The 21,944-nt window shown below is 40.9% G+C and overlaps 2 protein-coding genes across 10 annotated transcripts in view; one reads left to right on the forward strand and one right to left on the reverse strand.

The window, feature by feature from the left end:
* The window catches only part of Fam13c (family with sequence similarity 13, member C), a 118,765-nt gene extending 108,886 nt beyond the window's left edge, over positions 1–9,879 (forward strand). For 3 of the 7 annotated variants that reach the window (NM_001143777.1, NM_024244.4, XM_030245286.1), the window contains 4 exons: positions 2,838–2,933; positions 4,172–4,368; positions 5,631–5,732; positions 8,383–9,875. In NM_001143777.1, the coding sequence (NP_001137249.1) occupies positions 2,838–2,933; positions 4,172–4,368; positions 5,631–5,732; positions 8,383–8,506 (519 nt within the window). In that variant the 3' untranslated portion in view covers positions 8,507–9,875. Of the gene's footprint in view, positions 1–2,837; positions 2,934–4,171; positions 4,369–5,630; positions 5,733–8,382 lie in introns of all 7 variants that reach the window. The other 4 variants (XM_017314101.2, XM_030245285.1, NM_001359551.1 and 1 more) reach the window with 2 other exon arrangements.
* Phyhipl (phytanoyl-CoA hydroxylase interacting protein-like) overlaps positions 8,829–21,944 on the reverse strand; it is a 41,606-nt gene continuing 28,490 nt past the window's right edge. For 2 of the 3 annotated variants that reach the window (NM_178621.4, NM_001162846.1), the window contains exons 3-5: positions 20,045–20,219; positions 16,317–16,434; positions 8,829–10,924 (exon numbers count right to left, since the gene is read on the reverse strand). In NM_178621.4, coding sequence (NP_848736.2) covers positions 10,390–10,924; positions 16,317–16,434; positions 20,045–20,219 — 828 coding nt within the window. In that variant the 3' untranslated portion in view covers positions 8,829–10,389. The remainder of the gene's footprint in view (positions 10,925–16,316; positions 16,435–20,044; positions 20,220–21,944) is intronic. The other variant, XM_006514112.3, reaches the window with a different exon arrangement.

The raw sequence follows: 21,944 nt of genomic DNA on the forward strand, positions 1-21,944 counted from the left end.
AAAACCGGCATTTCCCTCTCTGGATAGGAAACTTTTTTTTTTAGTTTGAGGACCCAAGGCCTGTCAACATTTCTTTGTGTCTGAGGCCCGCATGTAGGCTGGCTTCTCACGATCGTTTCTATTTGGAGATTAGTTAGTAATGATCCCAGGAGTAAAATCATTAGCATGGAGAGGATTTGCGTGTACTGTATGAGTATTTCAGTCTTCATCTAGTATCCGGCGAAGGTCATTTTGAAAGCAGTCTCCTCATTCTCATTTTTAATTAACTAATTAATTAATGAAATTTTGTTGCTTTTAAAAGCTTCTTTGTATTTGTGTATTTTAATTTTAAAAATTTTCTTTTTAATTAAAAGACATCATTTCCCTCATCCTTAACTCTTTCCATGCTGTCCCTGTCTCTGTCCTGCGCCCTCTAAAGCTCATGGCCTCTCTTTAACATGCAAGTGTTAACATGCACACAAGCATGCACAAATATATAAATGCAACGTGCCAAGTCCATTTAGTATTGCTTATATGCATGCTTTTAAGGCTCGGTCAATTAGGGAAGTCATCCCTGGGGAAGACTAAATTTCCCTCTCTCAATATTTAGCTTCCTGTAGCTCTGTCCTGGGGTGTAGCTATGTAAGATTTTCCCCATCCATACTGGCATATCAACTAGTGTCTCCGCTGGTCAGGTCTTGTTTAGGCAGCCATAGAGTTGAGATTACATAGGTGCAGCTTCTAGGTCCTATCTGGAAGACATGATCTTGCAGCAGATATCCTGATCTTTCTGCCCGTTTGGATTCTCCTAGAATCTGGGTTTGGGGGGTGGGGGGGATATACTAGATAGAAAAACCACAGTCAAATTTCGAAAGAGACCAATGCTCTAAGTACATTGTTTTGTTTTCTGTAAAATGTAAGTCCCCAGTGAGGTACTGAAAAGAAAAAAACTAATGTTTTCTGAATTTAACATTTATATTTCCCCTCTTAAAATATATTAAAATCCCATGGACTACATATTGGCTGCATGTAGTGTATGTGTGCGCACGAGTGTGTAAAAGATATAAAGAAAATGCAAATGTTTAAAGAGTGAATTTAGTTAGAAAATTAAAGGCTCTCTCTTTTTTTTCAAAACATTTATTTATTTTAAGTATATGAGTACACTGTCGCTGTCTTCAGACACACCAGAAGAGGGCATCAGATCCCATTATAGATGATAATGAGCCACCGTTTGGTTGGAGGGAATTTAACTAAGGACCTCTGTCCATCTCTCCGGCCCTAAAGGCTCTTAAAGTTATGAATCAAAAAGCTTCTACAGCAAATTCTCTTTCTCCTGAAAATACAAACGAGTCTTAGGTTACAGCCTAGGTTGTGCATGTACATGTTTACATAAGATTGTCATATATAGCCAGCGATGGTGGCCTTTAATCCCAGCACTCGAGGGGCAGAGGCAGGTAGATCTCTGTGAGTTCAAGGCCATGATACACACACACACACAAACACACACACATATGGAGATTTTTACCTATGACCTTCTTAATATTCAGAGCAGGGATGTGGTAGATTGTGGTAAGAAGTTAAAGAAGTAATATGGCGGTATCTTGGGCCTCAGTGAACTTTTATTTGGGCAAGTAAGACTGAAACAGAAAAGTTCAGGTCCAGATACCAGACACTAAAATAGAAAGGTTCATAGAAAAGGGAGATCAACATGGACCAGTGTGGCTTGTAGCCGTGATGGGTATGGACCATCATAAATGTCTCTGAGGAGCTATTTTCTCTTGTCTCAAGACTCTGGGAGGTCTGGAAGGCAGAGCTAATTGGCATTTTGTGGTAGGTACGTCCATAAAAGACAGCGTGGGTGACTACGTGGTGACTTGTTTCCTCCCATACTTTGCCCTGATGAGTATAAACCATTGGTTGAGAATGGAGTGGAGGGAGGGCTGCGTGTAATGAGTATATAGTAAGTTAGTGCATGGGAATATAGTAAATTAGTGCATGGGACAGCATGTGGATGGGGGTGGGGGGCAAGGGAAAAGAGGGGCTTAGCCACTTCGGATAGATACATGGATAAACAGACGTGAGAGAGTGAATTTTTATGTGAAACCTGACCTGCTATAATGATGCCTATGGATGCATCATGCAGCAGATGGGCACAGAACGCATCAGCACACTACGAGGCTGGGAATTGTTTTAATTGGAATGTTAGCAAGTCAATTGAAATACCTGTCTATCATTGGAACAGCCTGGAACAAACTCTGGACCTCTAGCCCCTTTGTTGTGTGGGCATGAAACTGAGGACTCAAAAGCCAAATGTTTTATCCCAAATAACTAAAGGTTTATATGAGAATGAACTAGTAAGGCAGTGTGCATTCTATGTGTGTAATAGTGGAGGTCTATACAGAGTTTGTGTTTGTGATGTAATCACCAAAGCCCAAACAACATAGTTGTTCAGGAGAAAAAAATGATTGGTCTTGATTTGTCACTTAAAAATAAATTAGAGGCTTAACACTACTCATGTTTTGCAGACTAGTCCACAAAGCCCTATGGTCCAATTTCTATACTTGCTCCAGTCCTTTATGGGAATATTTTTCTAGGAAAAAATGATGTGCAACAAACACCATCTTTTGACTTCCTTCCTGTGAATCTCTGCTGCATTAAAGTGTTATGATCTCCGAGGCTCCAAATCGTGGCTGTGTTGGCCTACTGGACTATCGCCTTAGGGAATGACTTTGTCTCGGTCCACACTGCTTGTCAAGCTTGTATGGGTTCTGGCTGGGATAAATCCTCAACACGTGCTGGGTGCAGGGAGATTATTGTCTGAGGAAAAAAAAATTTAGAACGGATTTTATATTTTTCAGGGAACTAAGCAAGACAAGAACCTCATAAAGCCTCTTTATGACCGATGCAGAGGTATCAAGCAAATCTTGCCGACACCATCCCTTATCCCAACAATTGTAAGTAAACATGGCGGCACTAACTGGAAACTGAGTAGCACCTTGAATCGATGCTGTTTAGTGCCCTATCATAGACCGCACCATGAATGTTAACAAGTGGCCTTCCTAGCTGTGTATACTATGTTCCTACCAGCTACTGTGGTCTTCCCAGCCCAGTGCTTAACAATGGCTACTAGAAACTGCTGTGAAACAGAACATACCAAACTGAAATGATTTATATTTGATTTTTTTTCTACCCTCCTTTTGGGCAAGGACAAGTCACAATGGCTCCCTCTCTCATTGTGGCATTGTCTAATTTTTAATACAGCTAGACAAGATGGAATCTCTCTGTTTTATGTGCGGTGGTTAATAAAACGGGTAATGCATTATTTGAAATATTGAAACATTGTTTTGGTTCCGTCTGATCACACTATACGAGACATAAATAAATTTATCCCAATAAAAAGTACTGAAACTGAGCTAGGCTATTTTCTTAAAAACAAATGTATAGGCAGACAGAGCTAGGAAAGCGCCCCGCATCCGGCCCGGCTTCTTCAATTTCAAAGCAGCTACTCAAGGTATCAGCAAATATTAACAACTATGAATTTAAATCTACTTGCGTATACTTATGAATCTATGTTTTAAAGACTGTTAGAATGATACATCCTGTCTAAAATCTTCCCTTTGAGGGAGAAGAATAGTTTAAAGGACAGTTTGCCTTTCAAGGTTGAAGAAAACCCTTTGGCTGTCATAATTACTGGAAAGGTTAAGGAATAACTGTTGCTGCTGCTTCTTGGGCCTTCTAGGGGCTCTTCTGAAATCCTCACCTACACAGCCTCCGGATTGCCTGTGGCCTGCTCTGGGTCTGAGTGTTGTAATTTCTGAATAAGGTGTCTATAGAACATTTTGTCCTCATCCATATCACTGCTGTGAAGTTGGAGTGCAGAGGGCCCCGGGGGAAGGGAGGACCCACTTGGCTGAACAGTATAAGCTCAGCCAGGTCCCAAGTGCCTATCTTCCTTGGCCCAGTGAATATGAGTAAACTAGGGAAGCAGTGTAGCCAAGCAAGGATGTCTCTTTCCTCACTGACTTCTGTAGGTTCTTAATGGAGCTGAGAAGGGGCTCTTGGTAGTTGCCAATCCGGTTCTCAGGAACCATGTGGGCTGCGTGTCTGCTGGATTTTAGGGTCTTGTAAGTCCTTGTGCATACTCAAGGGACATGAAGCACTCTGTGACTATTTGGCTTTGCTCGTTGACAAGCAGGAGGAAGAGGACTCTGATGAAGACTGTCCACAGGGAAGTCAGCAACCCTCTTTACCAGATCCAGTGTCCCGCCTACCTGTCGGTGATCACCTCATCTACTCGGAGACAGAGCCTGTGAGGACCCTGCTACCAGATGAAAAGAAAGAAGGGAAGCAGCCAGCTCTCTCCATGTCCAACTTACACGAGGCCACCATGTGAGTGAGCAGCCTGGGTGTGGGCTCTCAAACCTCCTGGCCTGGGTACCTTACCCGTATGTTAAAAACCCAGCATCCGTTCAGAGCCTAAAATGTGCTCTCCAGCAGAGAATAGACCTAAAAATGCACCATCCAGTTGGCTTCTCAACTGGGAAATATAGGTGACAAAGCTGTGAAGAGCCACAGGAAAACCCTCCATGTGTCAGAAGTAGTCATGTGCAATTGACTTTGAGCCTTCTTTTCAGCTGTGTTCTGGTACTAGTAACCCTTGTAACCCCGAGCCAACTTGAAGGAGAGCTGGTCTTTGATATATTGAACCCAAAGGAGTCAGACCCTTAGTGGGCTAACAATGGCCAGAGCCTTTTTCTTTTCTTCCTTTCTTACATGCAGATGGCATAGTGCTCCAGATAGGAGCGAGCGGTCTTTATCTCCTAATGACTCCTTAGTTAAGAACTGTCTGGACCTTTCACTACTGTTGTTACTCAGTGGTTGGTACACCTCTTAGTCATGTGGGTTTGCTTTTGGGTTTGCATGTGACAAACCCACAGTGTGAGGTCATCTTTAACATGCATTATATGGTCTGCTTAGGGTGTGTCCCACATGGAGATGAGGCAAGACCGGGGACAGTATGTAATATTTAGCTTGCTGGAAGAACAGAACATAGTTCTTTTTCTTCTCCCATTGTCGCTTAAAAAAAAAATCATTCCTAAACTTGGGTTGGTGGAGGCATTTTTGAAATTGATAGACTTGGCCTATAGAAAATGCCTATAGATAACTTTAGTATGCAGTCTCTGGAAGCATAATGGATGCATTCTACCATGAAGTAGATAGCGGTGGAATGTCAGCCCTCCCCTGGTTCAGTTTCATTCCCAAGGCCTTTGTCCTTCTCCCCCACTCCAAGGACATAATCTCTTTCCTCTTGCATCTCTTACCTTTGTCAACAAACCTTTGTGTGTATTCCTTAGATACCTATTGCCGCCTATCATCTTGCTATAGCACCATAACTGCCACCATTCCTGACAGCAGATTCAGTCCATCACCCTTTCCCTTTGGCCGTGGCACTGTTAACGTTAGGGAATACTAGGCTTGTGTGCTTTTCCAACACCGAGGCACACATTATAATGTACTCACTCACTCAGAACTTCCTCCCATAATCACTTTTCTGTGATAACAGACCCAATTTGCTGGTCTCATATAATGCAGGCATGATCATTCGGTCAGAGCAGCACTTAATAATGGCAAATGTGTTTCACCTGATTCAGGCCCGTCCTCCTCGACCATCTCCGAGAAACTAGGGCTGACAAGAAGAGGCTACGGAAAGCCCTGCGAGAATTTGAAGAACAATTTTTTAAACAGACGGGAAGGTAAGTGTGAGTGGAGAGGTTTTGTATTTTGTTTTTATTTTTAAATGCTGACATTTCCTAAAGAACTCTAGTTCCAAATGAACTCTGCTTTTGTAAGAACGGGGGTTGAGATGTAAATCCTTGCAGGAGACTGTGCTCTCTCCAATGCAGTACCCTGATGTACAGTGTTGGGGGTGCTTGACGGGATATTGTCGTTAATGGCTGTCAGGTGTCAACATCTGCCTTTACAAAAGGAAACCTTAACTCTGAAAGTATCTGGTATATGAGTTTCATTCCAACTACTGATTATCTTAAGCTTTTAAAAAGTTTACTTTTCAGCCCTTGTTCTTAGACTCTTAGTTTCATAAAGTATCCTCTGTGTATTACATGAATGTTTCCTTTAAATATCTGCTCTAACATCACCCCCCCCCCGCCCATTCCTGTTTGTTTTATTCCAGGGTTCAGTCAAAAAGTTCATAGCTATTTCTCTTTCCCTTAAATATTTAGTTGGACCATCTGCCTTCCTATATTTTTCTATCGTAACCCAGCTGTTACTATACACTCATTAATTTCTAGTAATTTTTTTTTACTGCATTACCAAAAAAGTTCTATATATAATCAGGTAATGAATGTTAGTGTCTTTTGGAGAAGAGACCAATTACTTAGCTGTCCTCAGTAAGCTGCAATGCTTTATCTCCTGGGATAAGTTTGAAAGCTATGACTATGACCATGAGTCATTAATCTTAGCACACCCTCCCGATCCCCAGTGTTTCTAACCTGCCACAACTGCCAGAAGATCGCACTGTAAATGTTCTGACAAAACCCAATACAATGACTTTTTTTTTTCAATTTAAAGAGCTAGATTGTGTGTTCTCCAGCCAGAACTTGGTAGATAACAACACGGTGCAATGTCAAAAGGTTGGACACTCTTGCAAGCACATAACTTTCCCAGTCACAGAGCTTCTAAATGGCAGCAGAGACGAGCTGAGAGGCCCTTCCTCACCCAGTGCCTCTCTTTGCTGCCTTGCTGTCCTTTCCTCTCAGCCCACAGGCTGCTGGGAGGGAGTGGGACAGTGCTGAAGCACCTTGAGACATCCACCTAGCACACCTGCTTTATCGCCCTCGGTAGCTTTTCAGTTGTGCTAGGCATCAGCAGTGGGCTCCCCAGGCGAGACACTTGGGGCTCCCTAGGGGCTTTAAGCACACAGTCTAATTAGCATTTAGGTTCCCCTTTAAAATTATTCAGTGGAAGCTTTCATTCAGTGAAAGATCTGCCGTGGGCTTAGGATTTTTAGTTTAAATTGACATTGCATGAAAAGGTGAGTTAATTAGGTTTAAGACACATATCAAGTCTTTTGATCACTTTGAGTTTCCTAAAGAAATTTATACTTTGACCCATTTGAACAGAGTGTACATTAGATTCTGGGAGGTTTCAGTGTGCCAAGTCTGCCTATAGGCTCTGTCAGTATTATTTGCCATGCTTTTTGGCAACAATGGTAGTTTGTTCTGCCTGTTCTTAGAAGTAGTCGTCATTGACTGTGGCTATATAAAAATCTATGCATCAGTATATATCTAAGAATGTATATGCAGGAGACCATGAGTACAGCTTACCCATGCCCTACTGCAGTCAAGGAACAGCCCATTTTACTGTACTTACATGGCCTAAACCTACTCAAGATATGTCTGTGCTTGATCTACATGAAGCTGTATGTCCTCCAGTGGTGATAAAATGTCATCTGAATAAGAAAATGATCACTTATTAATCCTAAACTCTAACTGTTGAATGGCAAGAAAACAGAGCACTGTCTTGTTTCCCTAAGACTATTTACTGCTAAGATTTAACCCATCTAAACCCAGCTAAAATGTCCATGCAAATGGATTTTTCTATACATTTAGAGGCACTGTAAATATGGCAATAAGACAAGAGCCCTCAGACTGTTCATGAACCAAGCAAGGTCTATGCATTAGAACATGCTCAGCCTTTGAACTAGTGTGCAGAAAGAGAGCCATTGCAACTTAAACTGTGGATGTGTTTATATGGAGGCCAGAGAACAACTTTGGGGATCAGTTCTTTCTTCCACCATGTGGAGCATCAGGTCATCAGGTTTGGTAGCAGTCACCTCTGCTACCCACTGAGCCTTGCCCCTGGCCGCAATTCAAACGATTTAGACTTGTGATCCCGTTGTCGAGGGGAAGCTCAGAAGTTCTATTACACATCAGCAGAAACGGGTCTAACTACAAGGACACTTGGAAACATTGCCAGCGTACAGTGCAGCCCCTGGGAAGGTTTTGCCACTATGAATGTGTGGGTTACTTGTATAATCGAATAACTGCAGTATTTTCAGGATACTATTATGGAACTACTGAAGTATGAGGATGAGTGGAAAGGCGATGCATCGGAGGCTCTAGCCTTTGCTTTTCCTTCAATTCTTTTTCGCCTGCACCATCGTTCTGTGCTCAGGCATGGGGTCTCATATTTGCAAAAACACATGGCCAAAGGGTGCTGCTGCTTAGAGAAACGGAGCAGGCATGGAATGATACCAAAGGGCTGTAAAGAGGGCACCATTAAAAAAGAGCCACATGGAAGTCACAGACCCCTGTCAGTTATAAAAGGATCTTTAATGACCTGGCTCTAGTATCAACTACTATAATGTATCTTCCCTTCCTGCAGAAGCCCCCAGAAGGAAGACAGGATGCCGATGGCAGATGAGTACTGTGAATACAAGCACATAAAAGCCAAGCTGAGACTACTGGAGGTCCTCATCAGCAAGCAGGATGTGGCCAAAACTATTTGAGGTTCAGCTCTGCTCACTTCCCTCTCAAGATGAAGTCAAGTTCATTTTGCTCTACTGTTCTTGCTACGTAGTTTTGATGTACTGAAAACGGAAGCACTTTAGAGATAGTATTAGCTGTTTTGACAAAGGAAAAGCTAGTATAATTATACCCAACCAAGGCATTTAAATAGGGAAATAACAGGTAATGTTGGGATTGGCAAAAAGCATTTAGCCTCCATGCCAAACTGAAATCCAGAGTCAAATGTAAGTGTCTCAAAAACTGTCTAATATCTTGTCAAACCTAAAATCACACGTAGGCAGGCTACCTGCTAGCGAAGATTTAGTAGTGGCCCCAAATTGATTTTATTGATGTATGGAAAGAGCATGGTTTAAATACATTGGTGAGACAAAGAAAATTTCTGCTCTTCACCCAGGGAGGAAAACAGCTAGAAGGAAGGTAATTTAAGCGAGACAACATCCACTACCTTGTCCTGTAAGCCTGTAGGCGTTCAGCACTCTAAAATAACTCGACTGTGTCACTGCTAATCTCTTATTTCTATATGAAAGTAGTGCATTATTTTATCTGTTATTTGAAAATTTACATTTCCAGTTACCAAAGTTCACTTGGATGGCATGTACTTTGTGAATTATCTTTGTCTATGACTGACAAATGTTTATATTAAAGTAAAATATTAAAATAGGTATTTTGGATAGATGTGTCTGCAGTAATAACCTAATGTGACCATAGTACTATTGCTGATTTTCTTGTTTCCTATACTAAGATTATATAACTATTTTTCCATTGGGAATATGCATCTTTCTTAATGTTCCAAGGTCTGTACTTTATAAAGTGAAATAACTTTCTTGTGAGCTGCATTCATTCTGCACAGGGTGAAAAGCTTGGAAATCACCAAGAGACCTTTTATTTGCTTTATTTAGTGTATCTTGCTTTTTCTCCACTCACACACTTACTGGTTTGGTTTTTGTAAAATCAAGTAACAGGTAGACATTTTCTCATTATCAACATTGTTCCTATTTCTGTTTTCTGTCATGTTTAAGCATGGTGTTGAAGAAACTCAGATTTTCCTATTGCTTGGGCGGAAAAAAAAACCCAACCCAGATTCTAGACACAGACTATGTCAGAGGCGTGTTGTTCTCTCTGTATTCACCTGCTGTTTATGAATCAGAGTAATGGCCTTCATAAATTTGTTTAATCGAAGTCATCTACTTGTAACAGGACAGATACACAACTATTTGAGGTTTACAAATTACATCTTTGATAAGGGAAATGGTTTCGTGAGATGTATACAATTGCTATTAAAATGTAACTATATTCTATATGATTGTAAATATTTTATACAACGTACAAATAAAATATTTTTCTATTATATTTATTATGTTGAAAGCACAGTAACTGTTTCCTGTTAGCTAATATAAATAACATAAATAACACTGTCAAACAACAAGGCGGAAGTGCTGACAAGTCTAGGCTTTTAGGATTTAACTCATGCTGCAATTACTCTCTCTCATGCGGTTTGGAGTTATCCCGATATTTATTCAGTAGATTAAAATGGATGCACATTTAAACACCATTGATAAGCCATTATTTTGTACTTTGCTAAAGCGGTCTATATAACTGTCTTGTTATGTTTGGCATAAAGGAAACATAAAAGCATTGCAGCATCTAGGCAAACAGTGTCAGGACAACCTGGGGACATCGTTGAAAGTGGTGGACAAGGGCGGGCAAGAGGAGACACGGAAAGGCTCTGAATGACAGAGTTTGCTTTTGGTGACAGCGGCATATGCATGCTTCAGTGGGGACATCTGATGGCAGATGGACAACAGAGGGTAATGCTCCTATGGGAAGACAGGGTGTGTGGGGCGGGGAAGGGGCGAAAGTGGTGTTAGCGTCCGACACTGATGTTACAGGTTTTGCAGCTGGGGTCTTTCTTTGCATTTGCAGTAGACAAACTCATGAGCTGATGACCAGTGATTTCTGCCACGGTGCCCAGGGAAAGAGCCACAGGGTCAGTGTAAATGACTTCTAAAATGACATCCTGGGCGTGGTGGTACACCAGCACCCCATCTTCTTCTGTACAGGTCAAAAAATTATTATCCTTGGAATTTAGTTGAGGAAGGCGCTGCTTACAAAATTCATCTCCTGGTGATCCCACAGGGGCAATGACAAGAATCACATAATGATAAGCCGTGTACATACAGTAGAAGTCCCCAAAGTATAAGTTAGTATTGGGGTTGAAAAGTTTTTCTGCTGCAATCTCAAACCTGTATCTTCCATATGGTGAATCCTGGGGTGGCTTCCCTGTATTGAACTCAGTGCTGCAGCTGAAGAAGATGCCTTCCAGTTTCCCACTGATGGGTGAGCCATGGCTACCACTGTTATCCTTGATGGAAGGCTGCATAGCATTCCCATAGTGTTCTCTGCCAGAGAAAGGAAATAGCCACTGCTCAGTACAATCATGGTAATTTTACTGATTTACAGATTCGAATGGCACACAAATCACTACCCACTGCTAAAGGTCTGAAAGATCAGGCTATAATCAAATCAAAGGGAATATATATATATCTTTTGACACTAATCATGGATTGGACCCAGAATAAAGATGACCTACAAACCTTGGGGTTTCCTGGACTGAAAACCTGAATCGCAATTAGAAGTCCCACAGGTGAAACTGACTCCATCTGTACTTAATGAGTTTCACAAGTGACTTTACTAAAAAGAAAACTACTGAAAATATCGAACATATGAACACTGCTAAGGAGAACTTGGTTTGAACGTGTGCTGTCTACCCAAAGAAGGTCGATCCTGTCTGGTGGCTCCAGAACTGAGCTGCTGCTGTCACAGGTCCAGACACCTCCCGTCTTCGGTCCTAGAATCTCCTTCACATTCCGTGGTTTGAAGATAGGGGCTGCTGTCACACAACTGTTGGAGTCTCCTGTGCTGATTGATACTGAGGCACCTTGCAACTGGCCACAAGTTCTAGTAACATCAGTGCTAGACTGGAGTCTGGGGACACTGTAGAGTCAGACAGTTGCCTTGGCTACTGATCCCAGCATTGCAAGACAAATCACAGAGACTATACTTTTCAGTTTATGATCAAACTCAAAAGCATCCAACCTAACTCAAATTCAATATGCCATCTGAATCACATGCCAATGAATGAAAACATGTTTTTGGGTTGAGTTTTTTTTGTTTGTTTGTTTGTTTGTTTTTGTTTGTTTTGTTTTGTTTTTCAAGACAGGGTTTCTCTGTGTAGCCCTGGCTGTCCAGGCTGGCCTCGAACCTAGAAATCCACCTGCCTCTGCCTCCCAGGTGCTGGGATTAAAGGCATGAACCACCACTGCCCAGTCAAAAACACGTTCTTAGAGTAGGTATTTCATAAAATCACAACCACATGAACAGACTAAGGCAAAGGAAATAGAACTCCAAAGGAAAACAACCCATAGTCCGAAATGTTTGAAAGACAATCAAAATGAGGATTTCAACAAACTCGTGAGCATCCAGAGTATATAAATACAAGGCAATGAAGAAACTGTTTTAGGGCAAAGTGTTTCCAAGGATATTTAAAAAAAAAATCATAAAATACGCCTGTCTTAGGGTTTTACTGCTGTGAACAGACACCATGACCAAGGCAAATCTTATAAAGGACAACATTTAATTGGGGCTGGCTTACAGGTTCAGAGGTTCAGTCTGTTATCAAGGTGGGAGCATGGCAGCATCCAGAGAGACATGGTCCAGGAGGACTGAGAGCTCTATGTCTTCATCTGAAGGCTGCTAGCAGAATACTGACTTCCAGGCAGCTAGGGTGAGGGTCTTAAAGTCCATACCCACAGTGCCACACTCCTCCAACAAGGCCACCCCTATTCTAACAAGGCCACACCTCTAAATAGTGCTACTCCCTGGGCCAAGCATATACAAACCATCACAAGAACGAATCAGAAACCTTGGTGCAAAATAGTCAATGAACTAAATACAATTGCACAAGCTGCTAAGACACGTGAGGATGGAATTTCTGAACCTAGCCGGTCTTATAGCCAACAAAAGAACAGAATGCACAAAGAAAGCCTGTAAGATTTAGGATGTAGTTAATCAAATATTCATGTCCCAGCAGTTTTAGGGTGAACAGAACAGGATTAAAATTTTTTTTAAAGAAGTAGACTTTTTTGAGATGAGGTCTCACTTTGAAGCTCCAGGTGGTTTCAAACTCAGAATTTCCCAACTCAGTGTCCCAAGGGCTGGGATGTGATACCACACCTGGCCAAAGACAAAATTTCTATTGCCCTGGTTATTATTATACAATGTATATCAATTATCACAACATAAAGATGTTCATTATACACTACTGGTCACAGAAGACCAAGCATGGCTCAAGGATTATACCTTCACACTACAGAGGACAGAAAAAGCAAGAAACCTGTTAGTGTGTGTATTTTCAAAGGCAATTTGGAAAACCATACTTGTTTACTAATGTGAAAAGAGGAGCCTAACCCTAGCAGCTCAATCCTGGAAGGAATCCCAACATATTTTCAAATTAAGCGAAAGGGAGTAGAGGAGAGACACAATAGACAGGTTCTCATGCTCCATATCTGTTTCTGCCTTGAGAGCCTATACAGTTGTATTTGTTATTTGAAAAGGAAGAAATTTTGTCACCCACTTAGACCAGATAGAAGTGTTTGCTCCATATGTTTTGGCCATTTTAAGTCCAGACACAGGCCTGCTTGTCAGGTTACCTCTCATTGTTTGTTTGACAGCACCAACATTTTTCCCAAACACATTGTCTACCTCTCTTGCCTTCGGTGTGGCCCAGGCCTCTATTATTCCGTGCCTTGACTCTCCCCTCACTGTGAACTCCTACAGTGTTAAGCAGCAGCTGATCTAGGGTAGAGACAAGGTAAGCCTTGGCTGTCTTCCTGACCTCCTCATGGGTCAGGATGTGGTTCCATCAAGGCTGGGTTCTGCCCACTGCTGCTGCTGTTGGCTGACTCTAGCCTCCCTGTGTTCCCAAGAAGAGTAAAACCACATCTTGATATTTGCTGGTTGCTTTAGTGTCTCATTAGCAGCTCAGCTATGCTTAAATTTGAGTGGAGGTCTCATTAATTAATTTGTGAATGGAGGTTCTCTGTAGAGTTGCCCCATTCTTGTTTTTCTTGATGGGTGCCTACCAGCATTTTTAAGAATGGAAAGTTCAAGCTAGTATTCTAATAAGGATTTTTTTTTTTTTTTATCATTACTATCACTAGGCTTCTCAGAGTCTGTGAGACAATGAGGTAGGCTGGGGACCTGCCACCATCATTAGAAAAGCAATAGGCTTCCAATTCCATCACCTGACTACTATCCAGTGGTGTTTATTAAAGAAGTAGATTAGAGGCAAGACCAGGCCACATGGAGGCCAGGCGAGAAACACACTCCAGGAGCAAAGCCTGTATCTTCTCTAACTTGCTTTCTTACCACCTGAAATATCCCTTTTTTTTTCCTTCATTTTCTTCAGTTTTCAAGATGTTCCTTGGTATAAATTTCATCAGATCCTTATACCATTTGGGGGTCTCTCAGCTAAAACTCATAGGCATATGCTATTTGCTAAATTTGGAAATATTCCAGCTCTGTGAGTCTCAGCCCCACCCTCCTGTTCTTTCTGGGTCTCTGACAACCAGGCAGAAAAAGGAGAAAGAAAATGTATTCAGATAGAGAAGCCCCTAGCCTCACTAGTGAACGTGAACAAGGTCGGATGCAGGAGGCATTTTCACTGAAGGTGTGCTCATGTTTTAGTCTTTTTTTTAGAAGAGAAGACAATTAGTTCAGCCCTTATGGACTGAAACAGGATTTATCCACAACTTCTTCAGTTATAATGACGTATAAAGATTACCGGGTAATTGTAAGATTTCTTCATCAAGCATTCTGAAGATAACATTCTAAAGGGATTCTAATCAAGGAAATGTACCCTGACAAACACTTTCCTAATTAAAATGCAAATCAAGATCCACGGAAGTAAATACCCTTACTAAAGTTCACTGCGTAGAAAAGGGAGTAGTTTTGTTGTTATTTGTGGTCTTGGGGCTTGAACCTAGACTACTGCATGCCTGGCAAGCATTCTCCTAGAGCCCCACCTCCAGCAGAGAGAGAGGGGGCTTTATTTATTTTTAAATAAAGCTTTTCAAAATGATGAGGAATTCTACCTATGCCTTAGTTAACGGTGTTTGTATTTAATGCTTCAAGATACAAGTTACATGGGTTTTACTGCTATTATTTTTGAAATTAAATCAAAAGTAAGTTTTGTTGTTGATACAAACATTTTTCATGCGGGTAAACTGGATTTAAATCATGTAATGTGTACAATTACTTCATCCATTTCCAGGTGCTCAGAGTTTGACTGGTTTGAATTTTTGGAAACATTTATGAGAACAAATTAAGCAAATATTCTATGCCAGGAAAGCCTCTTCCCACAGAAGAGTCAGAAAATCCTAGAGAAATACTGACCCCCAGTGGCCGCACTGGGCAGTGATTGGCAGCAACCCAGCAACCTGAATATACAGCAAAGCTGTGTTCTTTTGATGTGTTTCTTAACAGAGGCAGTAGCAATCGTGGAAAGTTTTTGGTCTCCACATTTTATATTTAAAAACATAAAAACTGTTTGGGCTGAATTTACCAGCCATTCTCAATTAATGACTGACAAGCATAATAATTTGTCATTCAGTTTAAATTAGGTGAATGGCATCCACTCAAAATTATATAGACTCCTGGCCACTTAGAACAACAGACTGAAATCTGTACTTATAAGCTATTCAGACAAAAAGCAGATGCGTTTGCTATCATCAAAATACAATACAAACACAGGGCACAACAAAGTACTTTGTTTTTTGTTCAAACATCCCCTCAGGCTCATGCATTTGAACACTTGCAGGTCTCCCTCCAGCTGGTGGCTCTGTTTGAATAAGGGCTACAACCTCAGCAGGTGGTACCTTGCTGGGGGAAGGAGTCCCTGGGGTGGGCCCTTAGGGTTTAGCCTAGCACGGCAGGCCACAGTCTCCCAGGATGTCTGGCAGTCTCAGTAGCCTGCTACCATGCTATCTTATACCTGCTACCATGTCTTCCTGGACAGACTCTGCCCCCAAAGCAGCTACAAGGCAAAAATGTTCTTCCCATAGTGTGCTTCTCAGGACCTCAGTGGTGAAAAGTGACGGAGGTCTTCTAATTCTACAACATATATGCCGAACACACTTCTTCCACTATGATTCCTTGCATTTCTACAGCTTGGAGCTCATGACTGATTTAAGAGAAATTAGAAAAGTATGCAAAAATTTAAAAATCTATCAAAACTTCCTGATTTTTTTCATACATAGTCATGTAAAGACAAAACTCCTTTATAACTCTAAAGGCATTAGGTTCTTATTCATTTTGACTGATTTCCTTTTGATCCGGGTCCCTTGGCGGCACCCTAAACTGAGCTTGAATTCATGGTGACCCTCCTGCCTCATCCTCTCAAGAGCTATTAATATAAGATTGAGGTGCCACATGCAGGCTAAGGCTTCAAAAGAAAACATTGTGTGGATTGTGTGCAGAAGTTCAGAATCACTGTAGTGTGTCATTTTCAAAGGCTTTGTCTCCCAGGGCTGGAGAGATGGCTCAGCAGATTACAACATTTGCAGCAATTCCAGAGAATCCAGTTTTGGATTCTCAGCTCACGTGTTGACTCCCGCCCATCGGTAACTCCAGTTCCAGGCGACCCAACGCCCTTCTCTGGGCTCTACAAGAATGTGCTCTTCAGACATATATGAAACCAAGATACCTGAACGCATAGATACTGGTGACTCTTACCTCACATAGTCAAAATACTCTTTGTGCTGGTTCCGATAGAAAACAGAGAACTTAAGCATGCGTCCTGCAATCACGTCAGCCTTCTCCAGCAGCTGTGTTAGATGAACTTTGGAGTAATCTGAAAAATTTAAAAGTGTCATATTAAGCAATACAGTACCAGAAGTGTCAGCCACAGAATTGATAAATCAGAGATTATTAAAATACATCTTTACGGGATTCAACTTTGTAAAATAGGAACTTATAAAAAAAATCCATCGTCTTTCTTTGGCTTGTTTTTATTTCTACATAAATATTTGTTATGGTTCATGGTTATTTCTTAAAATATTTGTGTGCTTTTTTACTCTTTCAAGTTTTAAAGACCCTGAAGCAACAGCATTCAACAGTGTTTCATAAGCTAGCGGCACTCTTCAGTGCCCAATCAGCTGATACAATGAGTCAAGGTACCTCCCACTCTGAAGGACAGCACAGCAGGAAACCAGAGCTAGTAACTGCCTGAGGTTGACAAGATCAGTATAGCCATTTTACTGGTACAGAAATTGCATCTGGCCAAAGTGTAATGATTCTCCCAGCTGTCGGCTTCAAGGCTAGGCCTCTGGAGCCTACTTGAAGGTCTCCAGCTCTTACAGCCCTCAGCATGCTTAGATGGTTTTGGTTAGCTTTTGTTTTAAAAAATTGAGAACTGCTGTCAAACTCCTACATCAAAAAATAAGAAAAAATTTTTGATATATAAGGATTAGTCAAAATCCAACCTGGTTAAACTGATGCATGTAACTGATTTATTTTAAAGCATGCAATGTACCAGACACACGCACAATTAGATAGCAAGGCTAAAAGAGAACAATTATATGGTTCTCTTTGAAGAACTCACAGTCTAAAGGAAGAGAAATATAAACAAGAACATTTTTTTTCAAATGGTGTTGGGTTGTTATAGACTAGAGACTGGTTAGCCCATGAGAGAATAGTCTATTCTATTTCCAATACCTTGCACAGTGCCTAAGTCACAGTATTAAAGACTTAATTGATAAGACTTAAATGAAATGGTCCTTAGTTAGTTGATAAGCCTGAGCAGCAAGTTCCCCTTAGCTTTTAACTCTGAAAATAAGGAAAAAGTCATGTACAGAGAAATACTGTAGACCAGTTAAAAGCTGGCAGTTGGCATTTTCCTCCTAACTCTTCACAAAAGTTATGAGATGTAGGAAAAATGATAAAGTAATACAGAGATCACTCTAAAAAGACTGGTTTTGTTCTTTTTATTCCTAGAAGTAAAAACAATGTATCATATGACAGCTATGCATCCCTGTGTGTGTGTGTCTGTGTGTGTATGTGTCTGTGTGTGTGTTTGTGTGTGTTAGAACTGCCAAGCGTTTTCTTTAAGCTAAAGAAGTCATAGTATATCAGACCTTTCTTTAGTATAACGTTGGTTCTGGCAGATAAACTATATAGCTCCCTTGAGTCGGAAAATACCAGGATACTATTTGTGTATTTACCCAGAAAAACGAATGTCATCTAGGTGGGGCTCCATTTACCAGCAATGCTTGAGACCAGAAGTGTTTCAGAGTTTTGAATTTGGGGAGGTTGGAGTATTTGCAAATACTTGCATAGTTTTACCACCTCATTCCAAATTCAAAACTGCTCCAAAGTTCCAAATATTCTGGGCACCTTTTTCAGTGCTCAAAACGTTTCCAATTTCAGGGGCTGGAGAGACAGCAGAGTAGTTAAGAGCACTTGCTCCTCTTTCAGAGAATCTGGTTTAATTCCCAGCACCCACCTGGTGCTCACGAGCATTTACCATGGATCCGATAACCTTTTCTGCCTCCACCCTCACTACCCAACACCAAGTCTACACACTGAAGCTCAGATACCCCTTCAGGCCTATTTATAAGTTTCAGACTTCAGAGCATTCCAATTTAATTTCTGGGCTGTGGATATACAACCAACAATATAATACGCAAAGACTGTGTGTGTGTGACTTAAATTAAACTTCCCTTGTTGGGTGCTATAAAAATAAATAAAAGGGATTCAGGAGAGGATGAAAGTTGAGGTAGACACTGGAGAACTGTCTCCAGGGGAGAGCATTCTGCTACTGTTAATTTAATGCAGGCATCTCTAGCTATTTCATTGCTGACTAGTGAACTATCATAATTATACCTAATCTATCCTAAAATATCTATTTACATTTTAACATCTCTGATATTGTCTAACCATCTTTTAGTTGGCATTTTTTCCTTAATGACACGTTAAAACGCTGGATCTTATAATCCACAAAATAAAGAGAAATATAAAAAATATGGTACTTGCAAGGAAATTTTTTACCTTGTCCTCAGACACTGAAATCTTTAGCAGTCAAGGGTGTTAAAAATTCTTATCAGCTTCACAGAGTAAACAAAGAAGCATGAAGATGAAACCAAAATGAGACAGGATGTCAGCCATAGAATATGTTCTTAGAGTTTTATACTGGGGTTTGAGGTTAAGAAACAACAATAGAAACCAGGATAAGTAGTGGGCACTCCTGTGTAGCATCTAAAAGAATGCAGGTGTGAAGCCATAGAGAAAGGTTGAGGGCTTATCTAAAGATACCCACAGATGAGAAAGTTGCTAACCAACCTGGAAACAGACCAGCCTATTATTTTCTGGATTTTTTTTTTCTACAAGCTCTTTCATGTTTAATAGCCTCTCTCTCTCTCTCTCTCTCTCTCTCTCTCTCTCTCTCTCTCTTTTGTGAAGTGTATCTGGGTGCATGTATGTGCATAGTGTAGAGGTCAGAGGTCACCTCAAGGCCACCCACCTTACTTTTTGAGGCAGGTCACTCTCAGTGACCTAGCGCTTTCCCAGAAGCTAGGCTGCTTGGCTACCAAGTCCCTGGGAACTTCCTGCCCTTGCTATTCTAGAGCTGGGGTTACAAGCATATGCCAGCACACCTGGCTTTTAAAAATGGCTTCTGGGATCCATGCTTGTAAGGCAAGCAGTATGAGCTATCTCCCCAGCCTTCTCGGAATTTTTTTAAAAAAATAGGAAAAAGTCACCCAGGTAAAGAGGAAACAGTAAAACCCCATCTGATCTTCAAAAGGAGACAATGACAAAGGACACCAGTAAATGTGTCCTATGACTGTGTAAACAAGAGCAGGAGGAAGGATGGCCAGCATTCCCAAGAGAACACTGGACCATTCAAATGAATATGAGCGGTCCTATCAGAGGACAGGCTCTCCATGGCAGGATTATCCAGACCAAATGACTACTTAGGAAGTTTAATAAAGCAAAGGTACTCAAACAAGACAAAAGCTTAGGGAGAGCTTTCTCAAGCCCTCTGGCACTTAGGTGGAAATGACAGAAACAGTTTTGCTGGGTAGTTACTGAGGTCTGTCTGTAACCTAAATGCTGTTTCTGGTTTGCTCTGTTCAAAATCTGTGACAATGAACACCCTCTTTATAGTATGAGGCTGCAAGAATGTTGAGTTGATTCAGAAATTACTTCTGATTTTCCTTGCAGAGCTTTCACTTTGAAGAAAGCTACAATGCAGTAGAAAGGCAATCTGAGTGTATTCCTCAAGTTGCTTGCCTGAGGACCTCAGTTCATTCCGACCAATATGAATTTTTTTGCACCTATTACACAATACAACCAACAGCACTACCTCTCCAATGCAATACTCACTCACCTTGTAGGTACACAGAGTCCATAATCATGAGTACCCTCCCAAGAACATTAATTGGTATAATTTATAGCTCCCTTACCTGCTGTACAGAATTCTATAATCTCACTCCATTCAGACACGACGTAATCACCATCAACCTGTTTTGAGGCAGTCTGTACCGCTACTGTATACTCAGTCCTTGGGCTCAAAAACCAGTGTCCACGAACAGTCATTGGCAAAGGAACAGCTTTGGCCACCAATTTTGTTGGAACATCCTAGGAAGAAAAAACAAATGAAAGAAAGAGCTGGGAACGAATAAAGGGAGGAACAAATAGGGCAGGAGGAGATAGGAAGACGGAAGGACTTTCATCAACTATGAACAACAGAGAGGAAGCTAAATTCCCAGCTAAGAGCAGGGCTCCTGTTTAAGAACACCCAAAAATTACCATATTTAAACTTTAGTCTCTGTATGCAGAAATTAAGCCCGGAAGACCAAGAGACAGACTTTACATCCTACAGTTCAAAAACAGAAAAGGACTTGTATTCAAGTTGCCATTATTTATAACATACAGTTTCCCTCTGTTCCCGATATCTTCCTCAAAGCAGAATGAAAAACAGACATAAAGAACCATGATTTATTGATTTAATGTCTATTAAGTTAAAAATATATTCACTTGATTTTTATGGCTTGATAATTTTACTAGAGAGGTTCATTACTAAATATTTTGTATGCAAAGGAGAGACTGCTTTCAAAGTAAATATTAAAAGAGACAAATTCATTTCATATACAGATTAGGGAATTTTCCTGCGAGTATAGTGTCTATGTGTCTGAGAAAAGGCTAGGTCTTTTTCAAGCAACGATTAATAAGTTAACCTGCAGGTTGAACACACACTACATTTCCAAAGTTGCAGAATGAGTGAAGTAGAGTCAAGCCTTCGAGTCTTCATCACTTAATGGAAAGCATAGCAAAGATGCTTCAGGAAGTTGAGCGGCAGCAAAGAGAATTCCCCCGATGAGAATGGAAACGATAAAAATGACTGATGTTCTCTCTTTCCCACATTTCTGCAGTGTGTAAACTCCTCACTTATATTTAGTTTGTGTAAGCATCCATACAGTAAAAGGCAACAATTTCGGGAAATCTAAGATGCATAGAATTTTCCCAAGTTAAAATGAGTAGCACCATCTTTTCCGAAGACCGGGTTTTTGTCTGTTTTCATCATCAGTAAAAGCAATGAAGCAGTGGAGAAACACTGGGGCCAGGTAATGGTTCTTGCTAACAGCCACATCTGGAGGAAGAGCTAGCTGCATGTATCACAGAGGGTGGCCAGGTAATGGTCCTTGCTAACTGCCACATCTGGAGGAAGAGCTTCATGTATCACAAAAGGGTGAACGACAGCAGAGACAGCAGGAAAATTTGCCATATGTGAAGCTTAGTAAATGAAACAACCTCCCCACTATTAAAAAACAAACAAACAAACAACTTTTTTTTTTACTCTTTTCAGGCCTAAAGTGTTCAAACAACTCCACAAGTTTCTAAACCAATCTGTTTGACTTAGGGAATGTAGTACTGCAGCAGAAAACTATAGAGAGCTTATAGCACATTCTTCTGCTTCTATGGAAGGATCTTCCCAGCTTGGTAAACACTCTAGTTATTCTTCTGTACATAGAATAACTGAATTGTGTGCTGGGGACAGCCTTCCTTTCTGCTCCAAAGTCCACTGCCCTTGCCAAGATACTTTCAACTTCATTTGCATAGCTTTTAATATAAATGACTCATAATGGATTATCTCTTGAACTATCCTTATAGCCCAGGATCAATTTCCTCTAATGAGTTTACTGTTGATTTTTATCTCTGCATATAGTCATGATTTACCCTTTTACGTGGCATTTCATTTTCCTCAAGAATTCATTATGGGCAATAATGTTTTAAATCACACAGAATTCTGATTCTTCTTCATTGAAAGTATTCTTTCATTTAAAATGTCTACCAGATGAAATG

Source organism: Mus musculus, chromosome 10 (genome assembly GCF_000001635.26).
Source record: "Mus musculus strain C57BL/6J chromosome 10, GRCm38.p6 C57BL/6J".
Classification (NCBI taxonomy): Eukaryota; Metazoa; Chordata; class Mammalia; order Rodentia; family Muridae; genus Mus; species Mus musculus.